Source organism: Dipteris shenzhenensis, chromosome 26 (genome assembly GCF_047967505.1).
Source record: "Dipteris shenzhenensis isolate YYH24624 ecotype China chromosome 26, Dip_SZ_1.0, whole genome shotgun sequence".
In the NCBI taxonomy this organism is placed as follows: Eukaryota; Viridiplantae; Streptophyta; class Polypodiopsida; order Gleicheniales; family Dipteridaceae; genus Dipteris; species Dipteris shenzhenensis.
Window position 1 is genome coordinate 49526894 of NC_141621.1, and position 25846 is coordinate 49552739.

The 25846-nt window shown below is 43.4% G+C and overlaps 1 protein-coding gene across 2 annotated transcripts; it reads left to right on the forward strand.

The window, feature by feature from the left end:
- Positions 1 to 513: 513 nt before the first annotated feature.
- LOC147885219 (SNARE-like superfamily protein) lies at positions 514 to 25028 on the forward strand. 2 transcript variants are annotated; one of them, XR_015543562.1, is made up of 6 exons: positions 514 to 645; positions 8184 to 8297; positions 23096 to 23175; positions 24198 to 24322; positions 24452 to 24756; positions 24817 to 25028. XR_015543562.1 is itself a non-coding variant. In XM_087397636.1 (5 exons), the coding sequence occupies exons 1-5, from the start codon at positions 593 to 595 to the stop codon at positions 24521 to 24523; spliced, it is 444 nt and encodes a 147-aa protein (XP_087253762.1). In that variant the 5' UTR covers positions 514 to 592; the 3' UTR covers positions 24524 to 24798. The 2 variants fall into 2 exon arrangements, 1 of the variants encoding a protein (XP_087253762.1); XM_087397636.1 differs by lacking the exon at positions 24817 to 25028 and having other exon boundaries at positions 24452 to 24798.
- The last annotated feature ends 818 nt before the right edge of the window (positions 25029 to 25846 follow it).

Here is a 25846-nt window from a genome sequence, read left to right on the forward strand (position 1 = left end):
AGAAAAGCCTCTGTTTCAATGGCAATTTAGCTTTCCAAATTTTCTTGAGTTTTGATTACCACCAAGATAAGGGCCTATCCAAATTCCAAAGAGTGTTGGCATGCTTATCAATCCATGGCGGTGGAAGAAGAAATGAGGATGTCAAATTGTGCATTGAAAGTGAACGGGTAGTAGGAGACAAGGAAGCCAGATTCCAGTCCAGTACAAACAACGGAGGAACATGAACACACACACACACACACGTGTATACATGCATACAAAAACACACGTGTACATAGTGGCTGTGGTGAGAGTTTACAAGACTTGCTAAAGGCTTAACCTGGTGATTAAATTGCATAGCATCCTTGGAGGGATTAAAAAAAAAAAAAAACCTTACTCGAGCCAACATCGCATACAGCAGGATTTGATTGCGGGCTGCCGCGGTGGTAGGCAAGCCCGCCGTGGTAGACACAGGCTAACCACACCACTCTAACCACTATTGGTTGAGGCGGGAGTGACGTGTAAAGTAGTAAAGGAAAATGAGGAGAGTGAGGGCTTATGCTATATCTAGAATTCCTTTACGTTGCATTGGTGTTGACGTTGGCGGAGCAACATGTTGATGTGTGTTCTCTTCACCAACACGGCCGGCAACATTCTTCTGGAGCGGTATGTCGTATGCCAGCCACTTATTGCCAAGGTTTGGATCGTGTTGGACAGGCTCCCCACGGCTGTTCCAATCATGAATGTGAATGCTTTTGCGCACTCGAATAAACCTATCCGTAGTCCTTTCTACGAGCTCTATGTTCAAGAAGTTCGGAAGTCAGCGCTGGGGCTTGTAGTTGTTAGATTGATTGCCTGGACAATTTTGCCTTTTCAAGGGAGCTCCGTCCAGGTCAAAGAACATCGCTAGGTGAAGAACTTGTGGGACGAGCGTTTATAAAAAATGTTAAATGTCGTTAAAGAAGCTACCGAGATGTTTATACTCTTCTGAGCGCAGACAATGTGTTCTGTAAATTTTGAGTGCGGTGTACATGCCTCAGACAGGTCCAGCCAAGTATAGAAAAGAGAGATATTCCTCGTGCACCGTAATACGATGTGGAGTGCATTCATCACAAGACGGAAGAGAAGACAGCTACAAATGTGTGTGTGTGTGTGTGTGTGTGTGTGTGTGTGTGAGAGAGAGAGAGAGAGAGAGAGAGAGAGGCTCTTAGATGTGCAAAAGAGGTCCAAGGCCCTATTCGAGTGCTTGGACTCTTCTAGGTGCTTGGGTAGATGTGGAAGGTATCAAAAAGCTCTATAAAGGTGAAGGACAATATGGTAGAGATGAAGAGAGAGAAATGGTTGGAAAAAGGTACAGTCATCAAAGATTGTGAGCTGTTAGCGTGGGAGGAATTCAAAGAGCACTGGCAGAGGGTAGATGCTGGCATACGAACCAGACAGCCTTGCTCGTGGCATGAAGCCAAGACCGGGATCCTTCTTGAAATTGAAGAGTGGAGTCCTTGCCGAGGAGGAAGGAGCTCTCACATTCAGAAGCCACTCACTCCGAACTTCAGAGAGATGAGGAAACTGGCGATCCAATTTGGAGAACATTTCTTTTTTATCCTCTACGTACTTGCCAGGAGGCATCTCTAGCCACCATGGACGGTTCCTACGCTTCAATTTTGAGAGGCATCCCCTTCCTTCATGAGCCTTAAGAAGGATTGTTGAATACATGCAAGCACCTAGATCCATTATAGTCCATGCTACCATGACTGGAGGCATTGCCTCCAACCTCCTAGATAGTAGAGCTTGTGGGTGGCCTAAAAATCTAGAGATTAAAAGGAGGAGCTCGATAACGTTGCATACAATATGAGAAGCTAGAAGCTGCTGTAATCTTCGTCTGTTGAGATTTATCCTTCTGATTTATCTCATGTATCGTTGGAAAGGAGCATACATGAGTTTTCTGTAACAAATGACGGTCCAATTGACAGATTACATAAGGCTTTGAAGGCCCCTTGGCTTTCCTCAGGTAATTGATGCAACCACATTTCCTTTGTCAACCATGAAACAAAGGCCCTATCGGCTTTGGGCATCCCATAAATCACATACATACTCTCTTTTGAGCCCAAAAGAGTCAGCCAATGCAGTCTCATCTTTTCAGACACTGATGCAATTGATAACTGATACGGAATAACCAGCCAACGAGCCCCTCTTTTTGCAGAGTGCTCCTTTCGTAGATTTGGAGCCGTTCGAGGGAGTTCAGGGGCTGGGCTGAGCCACTTCTGGCAACCAGAGAATCGTAATCGTTCTCTTTCACTCCCAAAAAATGAGGTTCATTCAATGCAACAAGGAATTCCGGCTTGGATCAGATCGTGAGGAATGACTTGAAGCTTGTAGAAGTTACACCTTGCAAGATTTACAGACAATAATATTTACAGCTGTGTCAATGGGACAACATAGTTTTATCAGTACAACTATGTCAACGCTTGGATTAGGATGATATACAGACAAAACCATTGTGGCAATGAACAACTTGGAGCTTGTAGATCTACAGCTTCCAACATAGCTCTGTCAATGGAACTATGCCAACGCTAGGACCATGGAGGAGAGACTGGGACAGTTGTGTTATCTGGTTCTACTCAGATAGGGGACTCTCTCTCTCTCTCTCTCTCTCTCTCTCTCTCTCTCTCTCTCTCTCCACTGTTAGAAATTGACCAATAGAGGGTACGCACAGCGGAAGACTGATAGAATAGCCCAGGAGCTCACACAGTGTGTGTGGTGAGTGCAATCACAAACTTCTTAAACTTATGTGCTTCAAATAGATGTGCAGACTCATCAATATACAATGATCCAAGTAGATATAGAAGCTATGAAAAGAATATATATTTCCGTCCAAAACTATGGACACAATACAAAGAGAGATAGATCCAAAGTTCCACCAAAGTGTGATCCTTTGATCTTACCACCACGTACTTCTACTATCTGCCGGATATCTCCAGAACTGGAGCCCACATGTTCCACCTCGAGCGTGTGTAGACTCTCTGTCCAGATCTCACCTCCTTGCGCCCTTGTAGACAGCCTAGGCTTCAGCCCTGTGTAGAGCTAAGTCTGCAGCACCTTTGCTCTTCCTTTGCCTCCTGGATGTAGTTGTAGGCCCAAGGAAGGGGCTCTGGCTGCTCCTTCTGCTCCCTTGTGTGCTGATTGCTGGATGATTTGTGAGGCTCCTAGATAGGCCCAAAGGCCTTATGAAATGACTGACTGGCAGCCCCTTGCTGGCAGACTCAGTCTGTCCCAAAACTGCCCCCCTGGGGCCTTCAAAACCGGGGCTTTTGCCCTCATTTCCATGCAGGGGCATAGCCCCTATGCAGGCCGACTTGTGCAGGCCGACCAGCCCTAACCAGCTGACCTGCTGGTTGGCCTGGTTGGCTGGTTCTTCTGCCCTATATAAGGGCCCTTATGGTGCTGCTGCCAGGCCCTAAGGTCAGCCCTCATTGGGCCCCAACCTTGGGCACTCCTATGCTCAGATGGCTGTTCATCCAAGGCCACCATCCCTGCCCCAACTTGCTGTAGCCCCTGTCCATTCAAGGCGCCATCTGTTGCAGCCATGCTGGTCCCCCAGGTACCTCTCTCTTCTCTCTTTGATTCCTGCCCACAACATGGCAGACAATACCCTGCCCATGTCTGAGTCTCTCAAGACCCAGGTCCACCCCCACAATGCTCTCCTCACACACACGCATGCATGCACGCACTCACTCATGCACGCATGCGAGTTGCCTCCAGTCCAAGGATAAAATAGGATGGATGGTATGCAAGCCACTTGTGATATAATTTTCGCAGTCATATGTGACAACCCACACATTTTTTCTGGGCACTGCAAGAAAAGTGTCTCGTTCAAGCCAGTTTAGATGTGGAAATGATACATATCCATATTTTATTCATGTTGGCGAGAGAAATGAGGCACAAGAGGCTAGAGACATGAGAGGGAAGCTTATTGTCGAAAAGGGAGCAATATGCAAGTCTGCAGATTCAAAAGTCAAGGATGTTTTGCAGTAATTTACCACGGCATCCCGAAGATGGAGGGCATGCATTGTCCTCAATGTGTGATTCATTGAGGCTCGGATGACCATCCTCTTGGTGGTCTGCAAAGTTTCGATCATTGTAATAAGATAAGAAAAATAGTTGCGGACAAGACCCACCAAGATTCCTGTTTGGGGGGCCCAAGGAATGTGGCACCAATGTGTTGCTGAAGATATTGTCATGAGTGGTTGCTTCTGAGGATGGTGTCCACATATCTAACGATACATTACAAGGCATTTCTGCAGCAATAGAATCTTTGAATGAAAAGAGGAGGTAACGTATATTAGGCCTATCTTTGTAGGGTTCATTTCATACAATTTAATGGTATGCCGTTTTTTGGACATTGAGCCCATGCTATAAAATGTTAAAATACAGCCTTGGTTGTTGGATACAACAAAGGTGTGCAGTGCGGCTGCGTGGGAGTGATGACTTCGTCAACATTCTTGGAACTAAAGAGGAGGTCCATGTATGAGTATATACATAGTGTGCTATTTCCTGGGCAATTAGATGACAATGAGAATGTTAGGCGATGTTGACAGTGGGACCAGCCTCACAAGTTGACTTGGTGAATAGATTTGCAGCCAAGAGGTAATTTAGATAAATTTTTGGATTTGCACTGATCATTGCCATTGGGCGGGCAACAATGGCTGCTCACATGTATAACCTATACATTCAAGAATTGCAAACTATTGCTATGTAGTTGAGGATCGCATAAATACCATCTTGGAATATTGAGTCAGGCTAAAGAAAAGTTATCCTAAATTACCTTTTAGAGGATATTTATTGCTGATGAGGCACAAGTAAATTTGAAGGCCATAAGGACAGTGGACTATGCCAACCCTGATATAGTAATCCCAGAGAAAGAAAAGTCATGTATCTTCTAGTTGATAATAAAGTATATTGAACACACATGAGGTTGCGTAAAAGACACATTTCAAGAGGAGCATAAAAAGAGGTGCAGACAATGGAAAAATGCAAGCTGCAGAACAAGCATTGAGGACTTTTCAAAGTTGGTGGTATTCAGTTCATGCACTAGAGTCCATGACTATAGGCATGGATGTATTGGTGGAACGCGCGAATTTCCCATTGGGGGTTTTCATGGTAAAGGTAAATATAAAATGCTAGGCGTCAACTTCCTGATCCTTGGCTGGGATTTGCCTCATTGATCATGGATGTTTCTGTAGCTTTTGGAAGATAATTATGTGGTCCCAAAGGCAAATTTGGCTACAGTCAATCCATGGTAGCTGGATAGCTGCAACGAACCAAAAGAAGAAGATTGAGCTATATTTTTCTGTGGTAACTGACATGACCACATCACTACTGCAATCATGTCACATGCACCCCTGCACTTGGGTGTAAGGCGACACATTGGCTACATCGACAAGTGCATTATAGTTCCCAGATAGGAGATTTTGTTATATGCTGTGACCCCTTTGTGAGCCCTTGTCTAGGGACAGTCAGGCACAAGCTACGTAGGTCAGTCTCTTTCACTAGTACCCACTGGAGAACAGTAGGTTGAGTGTTTCCATTTTATAGTTTAGGTCTTAGCCTAGGTTAGGAGTCCCTTTAGGGTCCCCAAAGGCTGGACAGGTAAGCAGGGAAGGCAGCCTGCAAAGGCTGCCCAAAAACTCCCCTGGCAAATGAGCCAGGGAGGGCTTTTTATAGGCTGGTTGTAGGCCAGCCAGTCTGTAAAACAGACTGAGTCGGTCTGTTTACAGGCTGGGTTGGCTCAGTCCAGCCTTATAAAAGGGCCCCTTGGCTGCCCTGTTTTCTCATTCAGTTTGCTCCTGCCTTCAGTCCTCCTACAGCTCCACTTGAGCCTCCTGTGCAGCCCCTGAGATCCTCAGATCTGGCCCTGCTCTAGCCTCAGTCCCTTGGCCATCAGTTCAGCCTGATCTGAAGGTGACCACGCAGCGCAACAGTCGGAGGTTTGGACCAGCAAACGGGGAGAGGTTTGGACACTGTTTCCTCAGCTTTCTCAGCTCTCTTTTACAGTTTACACAGCTCACTCTCAGCTCTATATTTCAGTCGTCTCTCAGTTCTCTCATAGGATCTATCACTTCTAGTTTTCACTCTCTCACTCATGCAGTAACCCTGCATTCCGGTAGACAGCACAAGCCTCTTCCTTGCCTTGCAGAAGCGTCCTACATCGCCAGTGTGGACAGCATCAAGGTCTCGGTATTGGTCGGCGTTGCCTCTCAGGTCCTTGGGTCTGCTATACGTGTGCACAGTGAGCTCTTCAGAAGCGCGTTCCGTGCTCTCTCGAAGAGTGTTCTTTGTATTTCTCAGTTCTCCAAGTATAAAGCAAATTCTCCCCTGATTGGGGGAGGGGGCCCTTAATGGGTACAGGGACCCAATCGGTTGTTGACTCTACTCTCTCTCTACCGTCATCTCCTTTCTCTCTCTATGGTAAACAACGCTCATTCCTCACTAAAGGTTTAAAGAAGGTCTTGTTGTGAATTACACGATCAAATAACCGTTGCATGTTACATTGGTATCAGAGCTTCGGTCTGTATCCAGCTTGACTACCGCGAGTGTATGGTTGTGCTGAGATCCGGAAAGGACACACAATCAAGCGCCATGGAAGGGTCAGGAAAAGATTTCAACTGCGAAGACTTTGAAGAGGAGAAAGACTACCAACAAGATACGCTTCCGCCAAATGCTCAAGAAGTGATGGTGAACCTTCTAGAGCAGAATTGGGTCCTGCTGCAGCAACTCGAAGAACATTCATCCCAGCTGGAAGACTCATCTTGGTATAATGCATTATACCTTTTTGTAAGCTCAATACATTGGTTAAGACCCTAGGCAGCTGGTGGCATCTAGTAATAATGAGGCTAGAAAACCTAGGAACATAGCTTGCCAAACACAATCTTAAGAGAAGATGCCTTGGGGAGATGAAGACAATTAGGACGAAAAGAGCCCAAGCATTGCAAGTATGGTAGATGATCTTGATAGCCACCAATTTGAATACATTTATGTCGCACGTCAAGAGGGAGGAAAGGATGCACAGTTTCATGGAGAAAATGCACAAGCTCATGGAGTAAATTCTTGTGGTGGAGGTTGATGTGAATTATGTCATTTGGGCAATTAAGGAAAACTAATCCAAATAGCAAGCTGAGAGGTTGTGGGTGTTTACAAGATACACAAGGGAAGTGTAACAAATTAGTTTTTTTTTTTCAAAGAAAGGAACCTTCTATTAATGCTTGAAAAAACCTCATACAAAACAGCAGCCCCGAAGGTGTTGAGTATGGGAAAAAACCCCAACTCACTGCCTAGGAAATCTACAGGAGCTAACAGCCAAGTGGGGGGGCTATACAACCAATGAATCCCCGCGGAGTGAATATCTAGAAAACTCATGCAGGCCAAGCCTTGCAGAAACGTGCGTGCCTCGTGACAATCGCCCTAGACATTGGGGTCCCGCGCTGCTCCCTGGTGGAGCACAGGGTGTAGATGATATCCTGCCAGATGACAACCAAGGTAGCCAAGGGTGGAACCGGACACTAGACTACAGCGAGCAACCCAAATGTTCCACGACGTGACAATAGCTACTACCTCCCACACGCTATCCTCTGGAGGGGAATGAGGATCCGGGCTATCAAGAGGGACCACCTCATGGAGCTCTATCCTCTGAATGCTCTAACCTTGTATTGAGTAAGTTGGAGAGACCTCATCAATCTGGAACGCGTGATAGTCCTCAGTCAACCAAGCCACCATCCCCCAGTTGTGGTCCGTTTGAAGGCTCTGCATGTGTGTCATAATCGTGAGGGCTCCCATTCAGATCCTCTCTGTGCTATGACAGCTCCAAAGACAATGAGGGATCGTCTCCAGAACGAAGCAGTAATTCACAGCTTTGCAACAAGTCTTTCTGGGAGAAGAGCCATGACCTCTATGCCTGGAGCTAATAATATGAAAGGCTCCCTTTTGTCACTTTCTTTTGTATTTTTGAAGGTCTGAAACTTCACACTGTAATGTGTTTGTTTATTGATGAGTGAATATGATTATTTATGGTTCAATCTTGGCAAATTATAGGCAAAGTTGCCATTTAAGTGAGGGAGTAAAGAATACAATGATGTTGGGATGTTTCTATTCAGTTACATTTTTTAGTGGATTTTTGCAAAGAGCTACTCTTATGCAGCACATATTTCCAGATTTCATGGTGTTCTGGCCGAGGAGCGCTTGCATTGGAGGTCATTTTTGGTGAAACTTGGCACAGACAACCTTAGCGGTGCTCACAACGAGGAGCTCTTTGTTGCATCCCACAAGTATGTTTACTTCTCTAGATGATTGTTCATGAGCTTTTAAAAATCAATTAATTCCTTATATTATCTTGGCATTTATGTTTTGGAGCGACTAAAATGAAATGAGCTGTTTGCACAAAAGGATATAGGTTGGATGAAGAGAGTTTGGATGATCTGGTGATTACCTTCTCTTTAAGTGTTTACCTTTGTTTTGATCAAGTTTTCCCTTTGTTTTTGGAGTTCTTCGGGAGATTCACTAAGAAGGCCTTTATGTAAATGTTTGCTTATGGATGTGGGTGTGTGGATGTGTGAGAGCATATGTTTCGACAATGTTTTGCACCCATTGTTAGGCACATGATGTCGGTGACGCTGTTGTAGCTATGCATGGAGGAGTTGACAGTGTTTATCCTTGTGGGTGACTATCATCATGTTAATGACTGCACTTTTTGGGTTTGCTTCTAGGTGATAAGTTGGGCCATCTTTGGATTTATCTACATATGTATGTATATTGGTTGCTCCCCTGTGCCTACGTCTCCCCTCCCTTTCCTTCTACGATTCTCACCTCAGTCTTCATCTCTTTCCCTCTTGTTATTCTTTTGTTTCTCGCTTTCATCTGTAGTTTGGGGACGAATGTGGCAACCCATGTATGGTACTGATTTTTCAAAGACCCCATGATTATGCTATCAGCCAGGTTCTCGGTAAATGCTTAAACACACACATATAATTCGAGGGCACGCCCACTCTTTTGAAGCGCTTTTGGATTATGCAATTGCTAGGAGTTTGTTTCTTCTTATGCTTGCTTCTTGAGGATTTTGAGCATGTCATGTTTCTTAGCACATTGCACACTAAGACTTGATTGAGGCCCTGTATTCTTGGTGCCACATCTTGCCCTTTAGGGAATCTTGAGAAGGCATGAAAAAGTCGCAGTGGTAGTCTGATCTGAAGAATCTAGGGATACCTTAGGTAAAACTCATATGTGGGTAGCCTAACCATTTGTGTCTATACAAACCTTATTCCTCATCATATAGCCCTTATTCCTCAACTACAACCACTCTAGAAGATGGCTCCTTGATGCTAGACCTCTTTTCAGCTATCTGTAGGCTACATCTTCAATGTGGGGAGCTTCAATACCCATTTTCTTTTTAGTTCTTAGGTTTGTTCTATTTTTGGATATCTGCTGCTCTTGAGGTACCTATTTAGTTTTGCTTTTTTGCCACTCCTTATTTTATTATTTATTATTATTTTAAAATTTAAAATAATAAATAGATAACTAACTAATTAAAAAATAATGTATGTTTGCTTATCCTTGAGTTGGTGTTTATTTGTTTACTTATGTGAGCTGGTTTATCTTTCTTTCATTGTATTAGCATTGGTGTGTCTGTTGTTTTTGGTCAGCTGATCGGATATCCGGCTGACAGAAATCTCTCTTCCCTTTGTCCTTTGCATTTGGGTACTCTCCTGCGGTGACAACGCAGTTCTCGTCTCAGACATCAAGCTTTGGAGTGGATTCCTGCTTTATTGACCCCACCCCTCAGCTTTTATTGTATCTGATTTTTTTCAACCTCATAGTTCTTTTGGTCTTTCAAAGACATTAACAAACTTATACGCGGGCAGTCTGGATTTCTGAGAGAGGGGTGCAGAGGCCACCCGCGACACGGAGACCTATTACAGCTTTCTACTGCCCGAGATGAGGGGTCACTATGAACATAGCTAAGTGGGTTCAAAGATCGAGGAGAGCACGTCCCCCTCCGCCACCACAGCATGAGACAGCCCAACAGCAAACGCAGATCCGAGACAATTTCACTGCTCATAGACGAGACACCATAGTGTCGGGTTTCGGATTTTGAGTTCCAGCTCCAGTCTCAGCCTACTTCAGATAGCACATGATAAAATTTGTACTTGATTTTGCTTGAGCTATTGAGCTTTTTTTATCTCAGCATAGTACTCAGAAAGGGTCTTAGTGCGCCCTTTGCTCCAGCCCTTTGTGGCTTGTATGAGTTCTTTTCCCTTTTGGTGTGTTTTGCACTTTGTCCCATAGGCCCGCGAGGCCTTCCGCGGACGTTAATACATCTTTCTTTCTTTCTTTCTTTCTTTCTCAGTGGATATAAAGATAAATAAAAAATTCAGGCAGAGATTAAAGAGCACGAAGCCAAACGCAGCAATGTGCTAAAGATCAGGATAGGAGACATTCTTGAAGGCTGGTTCGATGAGGATGATACATACAATGAGACTCAAAGCAGCCACCCCTAGCATTTAATGGTCAGAAAAGGCGAAGACGATACAAATTCCACAACTAATAGCCAGTTTGGAGGGAATGCGGTGATTACACTTGGCACATCGGATATACAAATGAAGCTTCGTTGCCAATCTTATAAGCTGAAAGGGACCAAGATATAGATAGCCGAAGAAGTCACGGGAGCTGCAATGAACCAAAGGCAGCAGAATCAGCCAAGCTCAAGGCTGCTAGGAAGGACGGAAAATAGGTCATCAGTAGGGCATGGCCCTCGTCAAGGAGTTTAAATCAAAATGAAAGACCTACAGCCTTAAATTGATGTATGGCCGTTAATTGTCTTATTTCGCACTGCAATATAGATACCTTATAAGTTGGTGTTGCTTTATGCACTCCTTGGGAGCTTCCTTGTGCCCTCCCTGGATGGATGTATCAGCTGGTTTTTTGCTGTCCCATAGACCTATTGGTCTCCTGTGGACATCAATATACTCTCTCTCTCTCTCTCTCTCTCTCTCTCACACACACACACACACACACACACAAACACACTCCCAGCCCCCTCCCAGCCCCCCCCACCGCCCCATCCCCTCCTAGCCATCGCCTAGCCCTTAACCTCCCTTCCTAGCTCTCCCACCCCCTCCCAACCTCCTTGCCTAGCCCCTAGCCTCCCTGCCTAGCCTCTAGACATCCCGCCTAGGTCCTACACACCCCGCCTGTTCGTGGGCTGCTGCAAGCTCACCTGTGGGTCATGGACCTGCTCTAGGCCCATATGGGGCAGCTCCCCCATAGGTTCTTGGTCACGACACAGATCCAGGCCCCCATGGGGCAGTACCATCTGCTGTGAAGTTGCTCCAAGGGCCCCCAAGGGCAAAAAACATCTTGTAATACAGCTCCAGGTCCCAAGGGGGGCTGCAGGGGCTGCAGGGATTGATCCAGGCTGTTTTGGGTTTGCTCGTCCCCCACAGGATTGCTACGTTAAGAACCAACCTCTCACTGCTGCTCCAGGTCCCCACATGCTAGCTAGATCAAGAACCAAGCCCAACACGGCTTCAGGGGCCAGCAAATGGTATAGGAAACTTGCTAGGGGGCTGATGCACCGCTTGGAGAGAACTGGGAATAGGCACCAAAGCCCTTGGACTGCCGCAGGTTCCAAAAACCACTCCAGGGCCCTAAGAACCTGCCAAGAAACTGTCAATATCTTTGAGCAACTCCTCCAGAAGCTGCCAGCAATTTTCTAGATGCTCAAGAGGTAAAAACAGCAAACACAGTACACTACAGCAAGTTTTCTGATCATGCAGTAAAAAAAGGACTGTCACAGGAGTACAATTGTGTATGTTGGGTGGTGCATTATGCCGACTTGAGGGTGTGTAGAAGATAGCTGGGGAAAATAAGCCTTTAATAATGCTATGGCAGCTTACTTAGTAGGGACACCTCGTAAGCCCACATCCGATGTCCTTGCTAGCCTCAACAAATAGGCCTAGTCTTGATTGAAAAAATTGACAATTTGGAAGCCACAAATATGGCCCTGCTAGCTGAGAAAGCACACGTTGATGACAAGACACTGGCTGAAATAAAGAAAAGGGGGAAAAGTGTAGGAAGAAGCAAGTTGCATGCAATGGGAACCAAATTGCAGCAACTCAAAGATACGAAAGTGACTCCGGAGGGGACATGCAAAGCCATGGATGAACTCAAAGCAGAAAATGACACAAGTCAGGAAAGATATGGCCATTATGTGGGCCACCATGCAAGGAAAAAGGGCTGAGCTCACACAGCAAATCACCGAGGGAGAAGCGGATATGATAACATGGAAAGAAGTGGTTAAAAAAGGCACCTCAGGCTTCAAGGAGTTCATATCAGATGCTTTGGAGGAGGACAAGAGACGGGAAAGTAAGGTTTTAAATGTCTTTTGGTAAGAGGCCTAACAGTGGGAGATACCCCAATGACAGACGCTAACTTTTGTTTAGCAAGATGGGGGAGAGTGGGCAAGGTTGAGATGCCGACAAGGCCGCTAGGAATGAAACTCCGGACTGCAATGGACATGTCCACCCTCATGAGCATGAGGGCAACTTTGAAAGGAACTAGGATATACTTGGATGTTGATCTCACACTCCTATAGCAAGAGCACCAGAGGGAGGGATGGTACTTGTGATGGCAGCAAGACAAGTAGGGAAATGGGCTGCCTATAGAGGTGGTAAAGGAGAGAGCAGAAAGGGAAGAAAGAGAAGAAGGGGAGGTGGACAACATATGACGTTGTTGGACCCATGAGATGAGAACACAAGATAGATTGAGTATGGTAGTGTGGAACTGTAATGGTTACCCTATGGTTTGACCCAGGGGGCTTCTCAGAGGCCTACACCGATAGACATGATTTTCTACACTTGGACACATGAGAGCCGGCTGTCCACACTGACAGGATACACTTGGGAGTTAGCTCATAGGAGGGATATGATGAGAGACAGTGGGATACGAGGCTCTGGAGGAGTGGTAGTTCTGTTTAGATCACATGTGAGACACCTTATATCTGAAGATTTAGCAGCAGCATCTTGGACCACTAATACCAGAGTGTTTGAGGCATGGGCAAGGTCTGCATCATCTCCAAGGGGAGTCACTCACAAGACAAGTAGCTCATATAAACAAATTGTATCTAAACATGGGTGGGAGCCAACGGGTCCTGTCCTAAGGCTGGCGTGGTGGTCAATATTTGCTGAATGCCAAAGTGCCAAGTGGAGGGAGAGGAACAATGAGATCATGTACATTTGACACAAAGGTTGAGGAGCCCATCAGGTAATCCATTGTACTCATTCCCCCTCCATGAAAGAAACATGTGAGCCCTTCGGATAGCCATCTATGAAGGCCATTATATATGGTCAGGTCATATATTGCTCCCATCTCCAATAGGTGTCGTTAATATCCTGTGACCTGTGGTGCATGCTCTGAATGTCTTGCTATCCCAAGCTTTGCTGGGTCAATCTCTGATACTCTGAGGGGGTGTCCGAAGTCAAAAGCAAACCGACTTGTTTGCTACCTATACACGCATTGAAGTCACCCAGGAGGAAAATCTCCTATGCCTGAGAAACTCCGTGATGTCACCATATGCATACGATGATGTATCCGGGGAGAAGTAGCATACTGTAATGAAAATCAAAAAACAGGTAGTTAGGCGTCCCCAACTAAACCTCAGAAAGCATCTACTAGGACCCGCGCCCATACTTTGCCATAGTCACACTTGACTAAAATAAAATAATTTCCATAGCAAGAAATATCAGAAATACAATTCTGTAACGCCTATAGTAGAGACACATGGCAATGGGCTTTGGGACAAGCTGGTTTTCGGAGGCAGTGTTCCACTCTTGACTACATCTTCACCCTACGGGCCCGTAATCGAGGCAGTGGGATCGAGATAAAGTCTACACTTGCTTTGTAGATTAGGCTTTTGACACAGTCCCACGAATCCGCATGATTAGGAGACTCTAGGAGATGTTGATCCTAGGAGACATAATCTGGAGGGTGATGAGCCATATGAGTCAGTCAGAGGGACGCACCCTTACAGGCCTGTGAGATTGGATTGACGGCACGATCGGAGTGAAGTAAGGATGCTCCCTCTCATCGACACTCTCTGGGCTCTACATTGATGAGATCACGACTTTCATTGTAATTGCTTAGAAGGAGAGGGATTCTTGCGTGCCGATCTAATGATACTGATATTGATGTACGTAGATGACATAGTCCTCATTTCCTCTTCAGGGGCAAGCCTACAGAGACACCTAGAGGTCCTAGAGGTGTTTTATAGGGAGAGAGACCTGCCGCCAGTCAACCTTGGCAAGACCAAGGGTATGATCTTCAACACCTCACGAGCAATACTTCATCGACATAGCTTCACTTATCGAGGAGAAAGAAAGAAACAAACAAAGTTTATTAAAGTCTTCGGAAGACTGATGGGTCTATGAGACTGATAGAAAACTGATACAATAAGTAGAAAGGGTGGAGCTACTAAACGAGCATCATTACCCATGCTGAATGCTAAGTGCTAAGTAGTACATAGCAGTGATGGCATCATCGTCCTCATCATCATCATCATCCTCATCCTCGAGTCAGTCACAAGGCTGGCTGGCTTTGGTCCATGCAATGCGGCCTCCCAAGGGTATATGTGTGTCAGGGAGGATAGCAGCCTCGCTGTAGTCTTCCCCAAAAGAGGGTCCGCATTCCAGAGGATCTACTGCAAGATGAGGAGATTCTACTAGTTATTGCAGGGATTTGGTAGCAGCCAGAGTCAGTACCCTGCGAGGGTTGGGCTTCGTGGGTGGCAGATGTGATTCAGAGGAGTAGCAAGGAGTTGCAGTCTCACGTCCTTAGATGAAGGAGGGCCCTTCAGGAGCGAGAGTGTGCACTGCGACGAGACCTCGCCTCCATAGAGAGGCTCAGGGAACAGGACCCAAGATCCTAGTGGCTTAGTGATAGACATGAGAGTGTGCACCTTGAGCTCTAGGACACAAAGGTTCGGCGGGCTGAGTTTTCCTACCACTCCACCCGGGCCCGTTGGGTTCGGCAAGGGATAGAATGGCGAAGTAGTTTTTTCAGACCACTAGACCTCGATTGCCAGGCACGCAGCTACAACGTTTACTGGATCCGTAGGGCATCTTGGACACTGATCCACAGAATATTCTAGAGCTGACCACGGATTTCTATAGCCAGCTCTTTCAAGCGGAGAGGGTGAATCCAGCTTGCCTCGTGGCTCGTGAGTTAGTTTGGGACCATGTTCTGACAGTAGTCTTGAGGGAGTTGTGCAGGAGACTGTAGGAGTCTTTCACAGATGAGGAGCTTTGGGAAGCTCTTAAGGCCCTCCCGATCTAGAAGTGTCCTGGTGAAGCTAGCTTGACTCCGTCCTTCTTTTGCAACTTATGGGAGATTATTGCTAGTCCTTTTCGATCAGCCTGCCAAGAGATCTTCGACACTGGATCCCGTCCTCAGTCCCTGAGCAGGGGGTGGATTTGTTTGATCTTGAAAGGAGATAGGTCAGACATCCGGTAGTGGAGACCGATCACCCTGTTGGACACCACATACAAGATCCTTGGGAATTTCTTGAGTTTGCGATTGTGGCCTCATCTCATCGACATTATCCATGATACACAAATTGGCTTTGTACAGGAGCACAGCATCTTGGACAACATCTTCACGTACTGGGAGGTAGTGGATTGGGCAAGGGAGGAGTCACAGCCTTTGGCCATCCTTCTCTTGGATTTTGAGAAGGCTTATGACAGGATGGAGTGGTCTTTCATGGAGGGCACTATGCAAAGGTTGGGTTTCTCAGACAGATGAATTCAAGGGGTCTTTGCGCTCTATGCAGGGAGCTCCCTTCCCAAAGCCAGAGGTGCCATCTAGGGGCATCCTGCTCTGGGATGCTGGGAGGATCAATGTGCCCACTGCCACTCCTTCCCCAGTCGACCCACCACTCTGATCTGCTAATGAATCCCATCCAGACTCCCATCCATCTTTGGGTCTCTCTCAGTGAGTGCCTGAAGTAGGCCTCCAAGCCCTACACGGAAGAAACCAGGCTGCTTGTTGCCTCGCTGAATCATCATCCTCAAGGGGACCACAGTCCGAGAAAACTGACCCAACCATATCCACATGCAAAGTCCCTCCCACCAAGACTAAGGGATGGCTAGGTCGATCTCCCTCATCCGCTGTCCTGCCCCTCGCATATGCGCTTTGGCTCCAAGCCTGGCCTCTACCTCCATGGGTAATTTGCTCCATCTGCCAAAGGAGCAAGCCGAGCCACTATCCCACTGTGCCCATCCAATGTGACTAATCTGTTCGAGCATACATCCATCCTCATCCGTGATCTTCGGGGTGCCAAATGAGGGGCTGATGCTTGAACTCCTCTCTGCAACGAGGCTGAGCACGTGGATGAGGTCCCTTGCTAATCTCTGCTAGACCCTATGGAGGCTCCTCATCATGGGAAAACCCTTCCCTGTAAGGGGGGCCTCTAAAATATCCATCTGTGTGAATGTTGACACTGCCCCCAGTGCGTGAGATGTTCGTGATAAGCCTTCGCTATAAGAGGAGCTTCCAGTTGCACCAGGGGTGAGGCTGCGCTCAACCAACTTGCCCAAGAGGGCTTTGCTCTACATCTCTAGATCAATGATACCCAAGCCTCCCAAAGCCTGCGGCATGATCACTGTCTGCCAAGTGACTCGGGCTCTAGTGTCCCTCGTGCCGTCTGATGCTGCCCAGAGGTAATTCTGAACCAAACGTTGGAGCTGTCCAATGCACCCTCTGTGAAAGCACCAGTAGGAGGCAATGTACCAAGCCGTGGCAAGAAGGACATGGTTGGCTACTAAGGCATGGCCCGCTAGGGAGAAGCTTGCGCCAAACACTTTCAAGAAGCGAGGCAATCTGCGTCTCTGATGTAATATTGAGACCCACCTGACACCTGAGATATCTCGTTGTCTGGCCTTGTGGTATCCGACAGAAGCCAAAAGCACTCCCCCACTCTCGAAGCTCCAGTGTCTCCTCAAAGCCTGTGAAGAAACCGATGGATTTTGTCCAGTTGATCTGTGCACCCGAGGCCTCACAATAAATAGCCAGGGCGATAGCGTGTGGGAGGTAGTAGTTAGTATCATGACATGGAACATTTGGGTTGCTCGCTATACTTTGGTGATGGGTGAGCATTCGGTTCCACCCTCAGCTACCTTGGTCGCCATCTGGCAAGATATCATATACACCCTGCACTTCACCTGTGAGCGTGGGACCCTGGGCTCTAGGGCAACTATCGTGAGGCGCGCATGTTTTTGCAAGGCTTGGCTTGCAGAAGTTTTCTACATTTTCACTCCACGAGGGATTCGCTGGTTGTATAGTCCCCCCACCTGGTTGTTAGCCCCTGTACCAAAGATTCCCTAGGCAGTGAGCTGGGTTTCTCTGGAACGAGTTGGTTTCTTCTTTCAGCCTTTTTGGTTTTTTCCCATACTGAGCACCTTCGGGGCTGTTGTTTTGTGTGAGGTTTTTCAAGTATTAATAGAAGGTTCCTTTCTTTGCAAAAAAATTAAAAATAAAATTCTCATTTACCCAAAATTTTGTTTAAAGTCGCTTACAAATCCCCTTCTTTCCCGTGTTCTTTTCCTTGTTTTATAAAAATTTTATTTTGTAAGATTGTATATATTCTAGTCATAAATATAGATTTAAATATATAAATAAATTATATATGTGTATGTGTATGTGTATGTGTATGTGTATGTGTATGTGTATGTGTATGTGTATGTGTATGTGTATGTGTATGTGTATGTGTATGTGTATGTGTATGTGTATGTGCATGTGCATGTGCATGTGTATGTGTATGTATACATATCACATAATACATACACATATACATATAGATAAGGCTTTCAACTATGGAGAGAGATGTAAAAGGCTTTCAGAGCATTCAAAATATTCTATTCTTAGAGAATCTTGTTGTTGTAAAAGTAAGAGATTCCAAAGATTTATTGATGCTGATTTAGAACATGTGGTCACAACAGATATTTCCATTTTGCTTTCTAGTAACTTAAGAGACCTTTTCATTACAGGCATGAAATTTCTATTGTACTCTTTAAAAGAGTCTTGCCTTTTAAAAGCTATTGATAAGGGAATTTCGAAGTGTGCTTTGCAAGTAGAAGAAAGTTTAGGAGTTTAAAATATCTTATCAAAATGGAAAGGGAAGATTTTGAAGAAAGTTGCTTTGAAACTAGAAGAAGTCCCTTCAGTTAATTGCTCAAAGCAAAGGAACCATCTTTCTAAAGAAGATGAAACTCTTCTTTAAAAAGGCCAGAGGAAACTTGTCATTTTTTATATGGATGAATGTTCCAATAACTTTGTTTTTATTTGCAAAAAGTTTTACCTAGAATGTCTTTTGAGAGAAGTGAACTCGCCGCCCCTACCTTAGTTTCTCAAAAGGATCTAATCTCAAAACACCATAGTTTTTGCAAGTCTTTAGGGTTTGTTTGCAATCCAAGTATCCCTTTTCTTTGTGCTGCTTGTAAGTTTCACAAAACTCCAAAAAGCCAAGATTTATTGCAGTTGCTTGTGAGACTACTTTAATAGATGTCTCTAAATGGCTAAGCTACTGCTTCAAAGCCATGTTTCCTAGTGTCCATGAACTTTGGAGGGGCTTAATAAAGGAGGCAGATGTATCCAAGATGGATTTTAAATGAGTGTGAAGGAGTGATTCCTATTGTAAAATTAATTCCTCTCGAAGCATTCAAGAAAAAGAGTCTCATGTTCTCCTTCAAACCTATGACTATGCTTTATACGAAGATCGAGCTGGAAGATCTGAAGTTTAGAATCAAAAAGCTAATGGCTGAAGTGTTTAAGCTGAGATTTGACAAAGATAGATGCAAAGTGCTAAAAGTTGAGAAAATAGCTTTATGTTTTGACTTTTTGTGGCTAAATAATAAAGATCATGACATGGATTCTAAAAAGAAAAGATGCACAAAGGTAGTAAGTGTTGAAAATGTTTGCTCTTGGATAGATTTTCTTTTAGATAATCTTTACATCACAATAGGTGATTCTTTGTTTCAACAAATTATAGGAATCCCTATGGGCACTAATTGTGCTGTATTTTTAGCAAACTTTTAGCGTTTCACTTATGAATTTGAGTTTATGCAACATCTTATTTCTATCAATACCTGCCCTATCATTTTACATAAGCTTAGCCACGTAAGGCGTTTTATAGATGATTTATTTGTACCTTATGTTCCCGACTTTCAAGACTTTATGTACAAAGACGCTTGTGCTTTTGGAGAAGGAATCTCTCCTCATGACTCTTGTGAACTGAATTGCACGTCAAGAGGAGATTCTTGTGTTTTCTTAGATCTTATAATTTCTCAATCTAACGTAGGATTAGAGGTTGATATAACAACTTGAATATAGTGGTTTACACATTATAAAAACGCCTCACATTGACTCAAATATTTCTGATTTGGCAAAATATGGAGTCATTTCTTCCCAATTCCATGGATTTTCCCGCCTTTGTACAACTAGGGAGTCTTTTATCACTCAATGTGGTAATTTGATCACTTTACTAATACACAAGAGGTATCATCCAAGAAACATAATAAAAAAGTATGCATGATCTTAGATATGAAGTCTTTTATCTAAGGTGTATCGGCCTTAGGCATGTTTATCTTAGGCAGTATAGCTGCTTATGCTTGGGCACTAATGACGACATAAGTGTTGCTTTGCTTGCTAAGTATGTCTTCCTTTTGTTTTTCATAAAAGTTTTTGTTTACCTCTTTTTTCTCTCTTTCATTTTCTCTTTTATATTCTTTGTAGATTTTTTATCTTTAGAACAAAAAAAAATCTAAATTTGTATGATTGGACTTATTCTAGTCTTACAAAGGTATATGTTTAGAATGATTGAACATAAGCTGAAAACAAAAAGAAGGGAGCTGAACAGCCCGTTTTTCTTTTAGTTTTAAAAGAGAGTTTGATGGTGTATGCATGTGCTTTCTAACTTAGGAATGTGAATGTGGAAGCAGTACGTAAGTGTAAAAGGTTCATTTAGTTTTTTATGTTTAAATAATTTATTCATTCTGTAAATTCTTTCTTTCACTTCTACATATGAGAGAGAGAGAGAGAGAGAGAGAGAGAGAGAAATTTTATTCTTGTTTTTTGGTCAATTATGTTTCTTGATTTGCTTGTTTATTTTTGCTTAGTCACCTTCTTCCTTTCTTCGTTATTTCTTGTTTTCTTTCTCTTTTGCTTTTTTTCACGTATTTTAGTAAGCACTGGGTTTGCTTAGAAACCCAGCATAGCTGCTTATGCTTGGGCACTGATGACGACATAAGCGTTGCTTTTCTTGCTAAGTATGTCTTTGTTTTGTTTTTCGAAAAAAATTTGTTCTCTCTTTTTTCTTCTCTTTTGTTTCTCTTTTATTTTTTGTGTAGAATTTTAGAACAACAAAAAATCTAAATTTGTACGATTGGATATATTCTAGTCTTACTAATGTACATATATATACATATACATATACATATACATGCATACATACATACATATATATTAAATACAAAAGCATACAAATGTTTAAGAGAACATGGATTGTGCTTCAAAATGGATGTGTTCAATTCTTGGATAGATTGTTTGAGCACTTTCATGTGTGCCTATGGTCAACTGCGATAATCAAGAATGTGAATTACATGGTTCATTTGATGGAGAAGCTTGCGGCGAAACAATTTTCGTTCTACAAAATTATGGGGCAAGATCAATGCTACAAATCACTTACAGAGATATCGAATAGATCGGACAAGCCAAGCGTTCAATGCATGTTTAAGCCCTTGCTTGCCATTTGGGCAAATGATAAAGAGTTTAATCCTAGTAACACCTTGCTTATTGATGATTGTCTATTTAAGGGCTGTGTAAACCCGGAAGAAAATGGTATATATCCAGATGCTTTTGACATAGGTGAGACTCATGACATATTGAATGTTGAACTTCTCCCTTATCTCCTTCGATTGAGAGATGCGTCAGATATAAGAAATATTATACAATGCCCAGACTATGAAGATTTTTGTCTTGCCATGAGGAAAGCAGAGATATAGATCTAATTCAAACAACAATCATTACGTAAGCACTCGTGAGGTTTTGCTACCATGACGATGTGTACATATGAAAACCAACGCATAGCAATTAAGTAATTCACACGTCTAGGCCTAATCGTAATGCATTACGTTAACACTCAACAACCATTACAAAAACAAAAGCAAAAAATAGAGACGTGGTTTTTGCAAAAAACTCAGATCAGTCCATGATGAGTTTGATAGACAGCTACATGCAAGTTCTCAGGATGTGTTTGAAGAGCTACTTCCATTGGCCATTAAGTGGACTTCAGAACAGCCGATAGAAGATCTGCAATTACAGCCTGCACATGCTGATGCACAGCAGCCTTTGGATGCTCCAAATCAGGTCCAGGATCAGCCTATCACACATGATGTTGAAGAAATTTTCAGCGAAGAGAGCTGCTTCAAAGGGAGCTAGAACAGTCCTAGGTGGCTGATTCAAACTCTGCAGGACAGCAGACTTTCAGCCCCTCTGTCCAATAGGACAAGGGCTGGTTCAAGAGGAACAGGAGGAGCAAATTATGCCGATATAGCTTGGATGAGTTCAATGTGTAATACAGAAGAACCTGGCAGCTTGATGATGCTCATGACATTGAGCATCTGGGCATTGAGTTTATGCAATCGGATGAGGGCATTGTTCTCAAACAGGCCATTTACATAGAGGAGCTGTTACAGAGGTTCAATTTTCAGGACTGCAAGCCCATTTCTACTCTCATGGAGCCATGGCTAAGGCAGTCCATGCATGATGCAGGTGAATCATTTGATGCTGATTTAGTTAGGCTATTGGATGCCTCATTTGTCTCTGTAATACCCATCCAAATATTCAGCTCAGTGTATCTCAGCTGAGCAGGGTATGTGCATAGCCTAAAGGTAAAGTGTGTTTTCGGATATCTGCAAGGTACTCAGTCTCTCAGTATGTTCTATTCCATGGCGGTAACTGTGAGTTGCATGCTTTAAGTGATTTAGATTGTGATGGTGATTATGATACTAGACACCACCAGTGGCATTTGTTTCTTCATTGGCAGTTCATGCATGTCTTGGTGGAGCAAGAAACAATCCACTGTGGCAATATCATCATGTGAAGTTGAGTACAATGCAGCTTTCACTACTACAGTGGAATGAGTATGGCTGAGGAGATTGATGACAGATTTTTGTGGTAGTTTGCAGCCATCTGCTCCCGTTCTCACTGACAGTCAGAGTGCTATTGTAGTGGCATGGAATCCTGTGTTTCATGCCCGCACAAAACACATTGAGATACATTATCACTATGTCAGAGAGAGGTTACATGCATGAGGTCAATTTGATCTATTGTCCTACGTATTAGAGTGTTTTTTATCTGTTCACCAGGCATGTTCACACTATCACTACGGGGCTGATTTGTATGATGTTTAGTGGGTTTGTGTGGACACCTTTCCCTAGTGGGTTTGCTCCCTAGGTCTAGTTAGGTCTTATTTTTGGTGTGAGGGTACATAACCCTATGTGTGAGTTGTACTCGTTTCATTCTTGCAACTTAAAATCTCATTTTTTTTGGCAACTGCTCACTCCACTCCCATTCTCACAGGCACCCATTCCTGAACGCAACACTCCTCCAAGTGGGCATGTGCTTCCTCTTAGTTCAGCCTTGATGTCCTTGTCATGTGGACACATCATTAACATAAAGACTTTAAAGCTGTTGATTGGTTTGGTAAGGAACATGCATAGTCAAGGCATTTTGACAGAGTTGTCATTGCTTTTAGGAATGCTTGAGATGTGATAGAAGGTAGTTTACAATATAAAGAATAATTTTGAAAGGAAGATGGGCTTGGCTGCTAAATGCATCAATTTCCAGTCAAGAGTGCTTTTGTATAATGTGCAGATGCTCTGTAGTGTATCTCGTTTCTGTATTGTTTAGTAGTCTCATAGTTTTGTTTGCGCTTTATTTTGATGTAACTGTGAGGGAGGCTAACATAAGATGAACTGAAGAAATTGACTACCTTTTGCTAACACTTACCATGGTTTTGCAGGTCTGTGTTTATAGTCTATACTGCCATTGGGGATATCTGCATTTTTGTGGTGGGTAAAGATGAATATGATGAGCTGGCTTGTAAGTTTTCTATTTCATGACTACAAAGTGTCCATGTGTCGATGGGAACTTAAGCAGTAACAGAATAACAGAATTGTTGCTAGTGTCTGCTAAAATGGGTATTGGCATTCTTTTCCAAGCAGTTCATCCATGAACCTTCATTTAACATTGTGTCCTAGTGGTCTCAGTTAAGTCCAAGCACTTGGTGCTTTATACTATCAACTTATAGCTAGGTACCTTTTGTTTATCTTCCAAATCTCAATCTGTGGAAGAAATCCTCTCAAATATTCCAGCCATTATGCAAGATACAATTGGCTTACAGTTTACTTGATTGTAGCTATTTCCTCTCCTTCATTGATTCTGTCTGGTGCTCTGGGCTAGGTTCTTTGAGTGACTCCTTCAATTGAGCACTTGCGATAAATGAGATCATACATTTAATGCGAGGCATTTAGCTGGGAAAACGATTGCAAGACCTGTACTTGTAGATACTGGAGATTAGCCCTTTTCATTTAATATACTGTCAAATAAATGCCGTGTGAGCTGTGACCCTACCATACGAATCTTACTTTCCAGTGATAAGAATGCATGGTCATAGTATACAATCCTCTTCGTCAAGATAATATGCAGAGGGGAAAGAAATGAGTGGAGAATGTGTGTTATCTTAAGGCTCCTCATGGCCAGTATTATCCATTTCACTTTCTAGCTGCGTCTAATGGCATTTAGGGCACAGCGATGAGATCGAGGCTCAAATAAAGGAGCCAGATGATGCAGCTGAACTGACAGGGCTATTGAAGAGCCAGTTCTTGTTTAGGTATATTGCAGCCACAGCAGTTTGCATGAGCTGTCACATTTGTGCAGGCCGACATTTGCCCTCACACTGCTAACTGAGAACGTTGTATGTATTATGAATCTGAGAAGAAGGGGAAAAGAGGGCAGGGACAGTGGGGAGGGTTTTGGTGAAATCATAGTTGAATTGAATTTCATATACTTTTTTATTTATGTTGACAGTGCGTGCTCTTTCCTAAGGTCTTGTCTCCATGCAGTGGCAGAAGTGGTGTATGCCATAACTTCATCTGTGAAGGATGTTTGCAAAAAGGCACCCACTGAACGCACCTTTCTTGACAAATATGGTAGAATTTGTTTGTCTCTTGATGAGATAGTTCTCCAGGTAAAATTTGCTCATAACCTCTTACAACAATTGGGAATTTGAGGTTGTAATTGCAACATAAATAAAGCAATCATATATGAGCTTGCAAAGGAAGGGGTTTGATTCCTTTTGTCCTGGTTATTGTTTCAGGGAATGCTTGAGCATACCGATAAAGATCGCATAAGAAGACTGACCAGGTTGAAACCTTTTGCTGACTCCTAAGTGCTGATTTTGGGATGACGCTTGTCCTGATTCCTATGGCATGCCTTGTGTATGTTTTTTCATGCATAAGAGGAGTAAATCCTCAACTTATTGTTTCATCTAGTCTTCCAAATAAGTCTCCTCCCAAGGGTATACGCATTTTATAGAACTGCTGAATTTCTATCCTTTCTTTTTCCGAAACTGTTGACTATACCAATCACATTTGACATACGTAGCCATACTTTTTCCATGAGGTTGCACTTATTATGTGGAATGTAAGGTACATACTGATAGTTGCCGACTTTTTCCATGAGGTTGCACTTATTATGTGGAATGTAAGGTACATACTGATAGTTGCCGATACACCCTTCATATGAAGTCATTGATGTAAATTTGGTATAGTCAGACGATCTACTGTCTTGAAGTGCCACTTTGGTAGTATTTTTTGATATACACATGTCATCATAACAAGGTGATTTTGACCAAGGCAAGGAATGGTAAGTTTTCCATGCATGCTTTTAAAGTAGATTATTTCATTCCCAACGTTGGATCTGCTTGCATCAATTTATGCCAACGTGTAACTGTGATCTTGTGAGATGTGGCTACGACTTGATTTAAGTGGTTTCGACCATTTTGAGTGTTTGTAGCACATATTGAGTTTAAATGTTGATCATATTCACTCGCATATTACATTGCTCAGTGGTAAAAAAATTGAAAAAAAATTTTTGTATTTAATTTGTTGAAACTCCCTCAAATCATGTTTGCATGCATTGACCATGCTTGGTTGGAATGTACTTATGTTCTGAAAGGTCATATGCACATCATCTTTATGGCTGCAAGTGCATTTAATTCATTAAGTCTATAGCATATTTGCGTTGGGGTGTATGTATAGGTCTAAGAAGTGTATGCACATAAAATAAACCTCTTGAGTTCTGCATTAAAAGCAATATGTCATTTAGTTCTCCTATCAAGTGGCTAAAATGAGCAGGACACACGGCATGTGATTGCAGTTTGCCATGTTTGTGAGATATACTACGATTTAAAATGGTGAGAATCTATTTCCTTTAAAAATGGATCACTTATAGCCCTAAAAGAATAATACCTAGGTTTAATCTAGTTTTCAAAAGAATATTGTTAATGAGTTTTTAATGGAAAAGGAAGTTTGTAAAACGCTTGAGAGTTGCTTAAACAAGCATTTTTGTCATAAGCTAGGGAACTTACATTCCACTTTCACATTTTATAGGCCACGATTTAAGTTATGAATGAAACTCAATGTTGCCCTTTTCTTTTGTCCACTTTTCTTATGTCATAAGAGCACACAACTAAATGTTGCTTCCACAACCC

Bases quoted from the DNA above. Each gene is read 5' to 3' on its own strand.
- LOC147885219 (XM_087397636.1), top strand. From the start codon at position 593: ATGTTGATGTGTGTTCTCTTCACCAACACGGCCGGCAACATTCTTCTG. The intron at 646-8,183 runs GTATGTCGTATG...ACATATTTCCAG, and splicing joins GGCAACATTCTTCTGGAGCG to ATTTCATGGTGTTCTGGCCG. The intron at 8,298-23,095 runs GTATGTTTACTT...ATGGTTTTGCAG, and splicing joins CTCTTTGTTGCATCCCACAA to GTCTGTGTTTATAGTCTATA.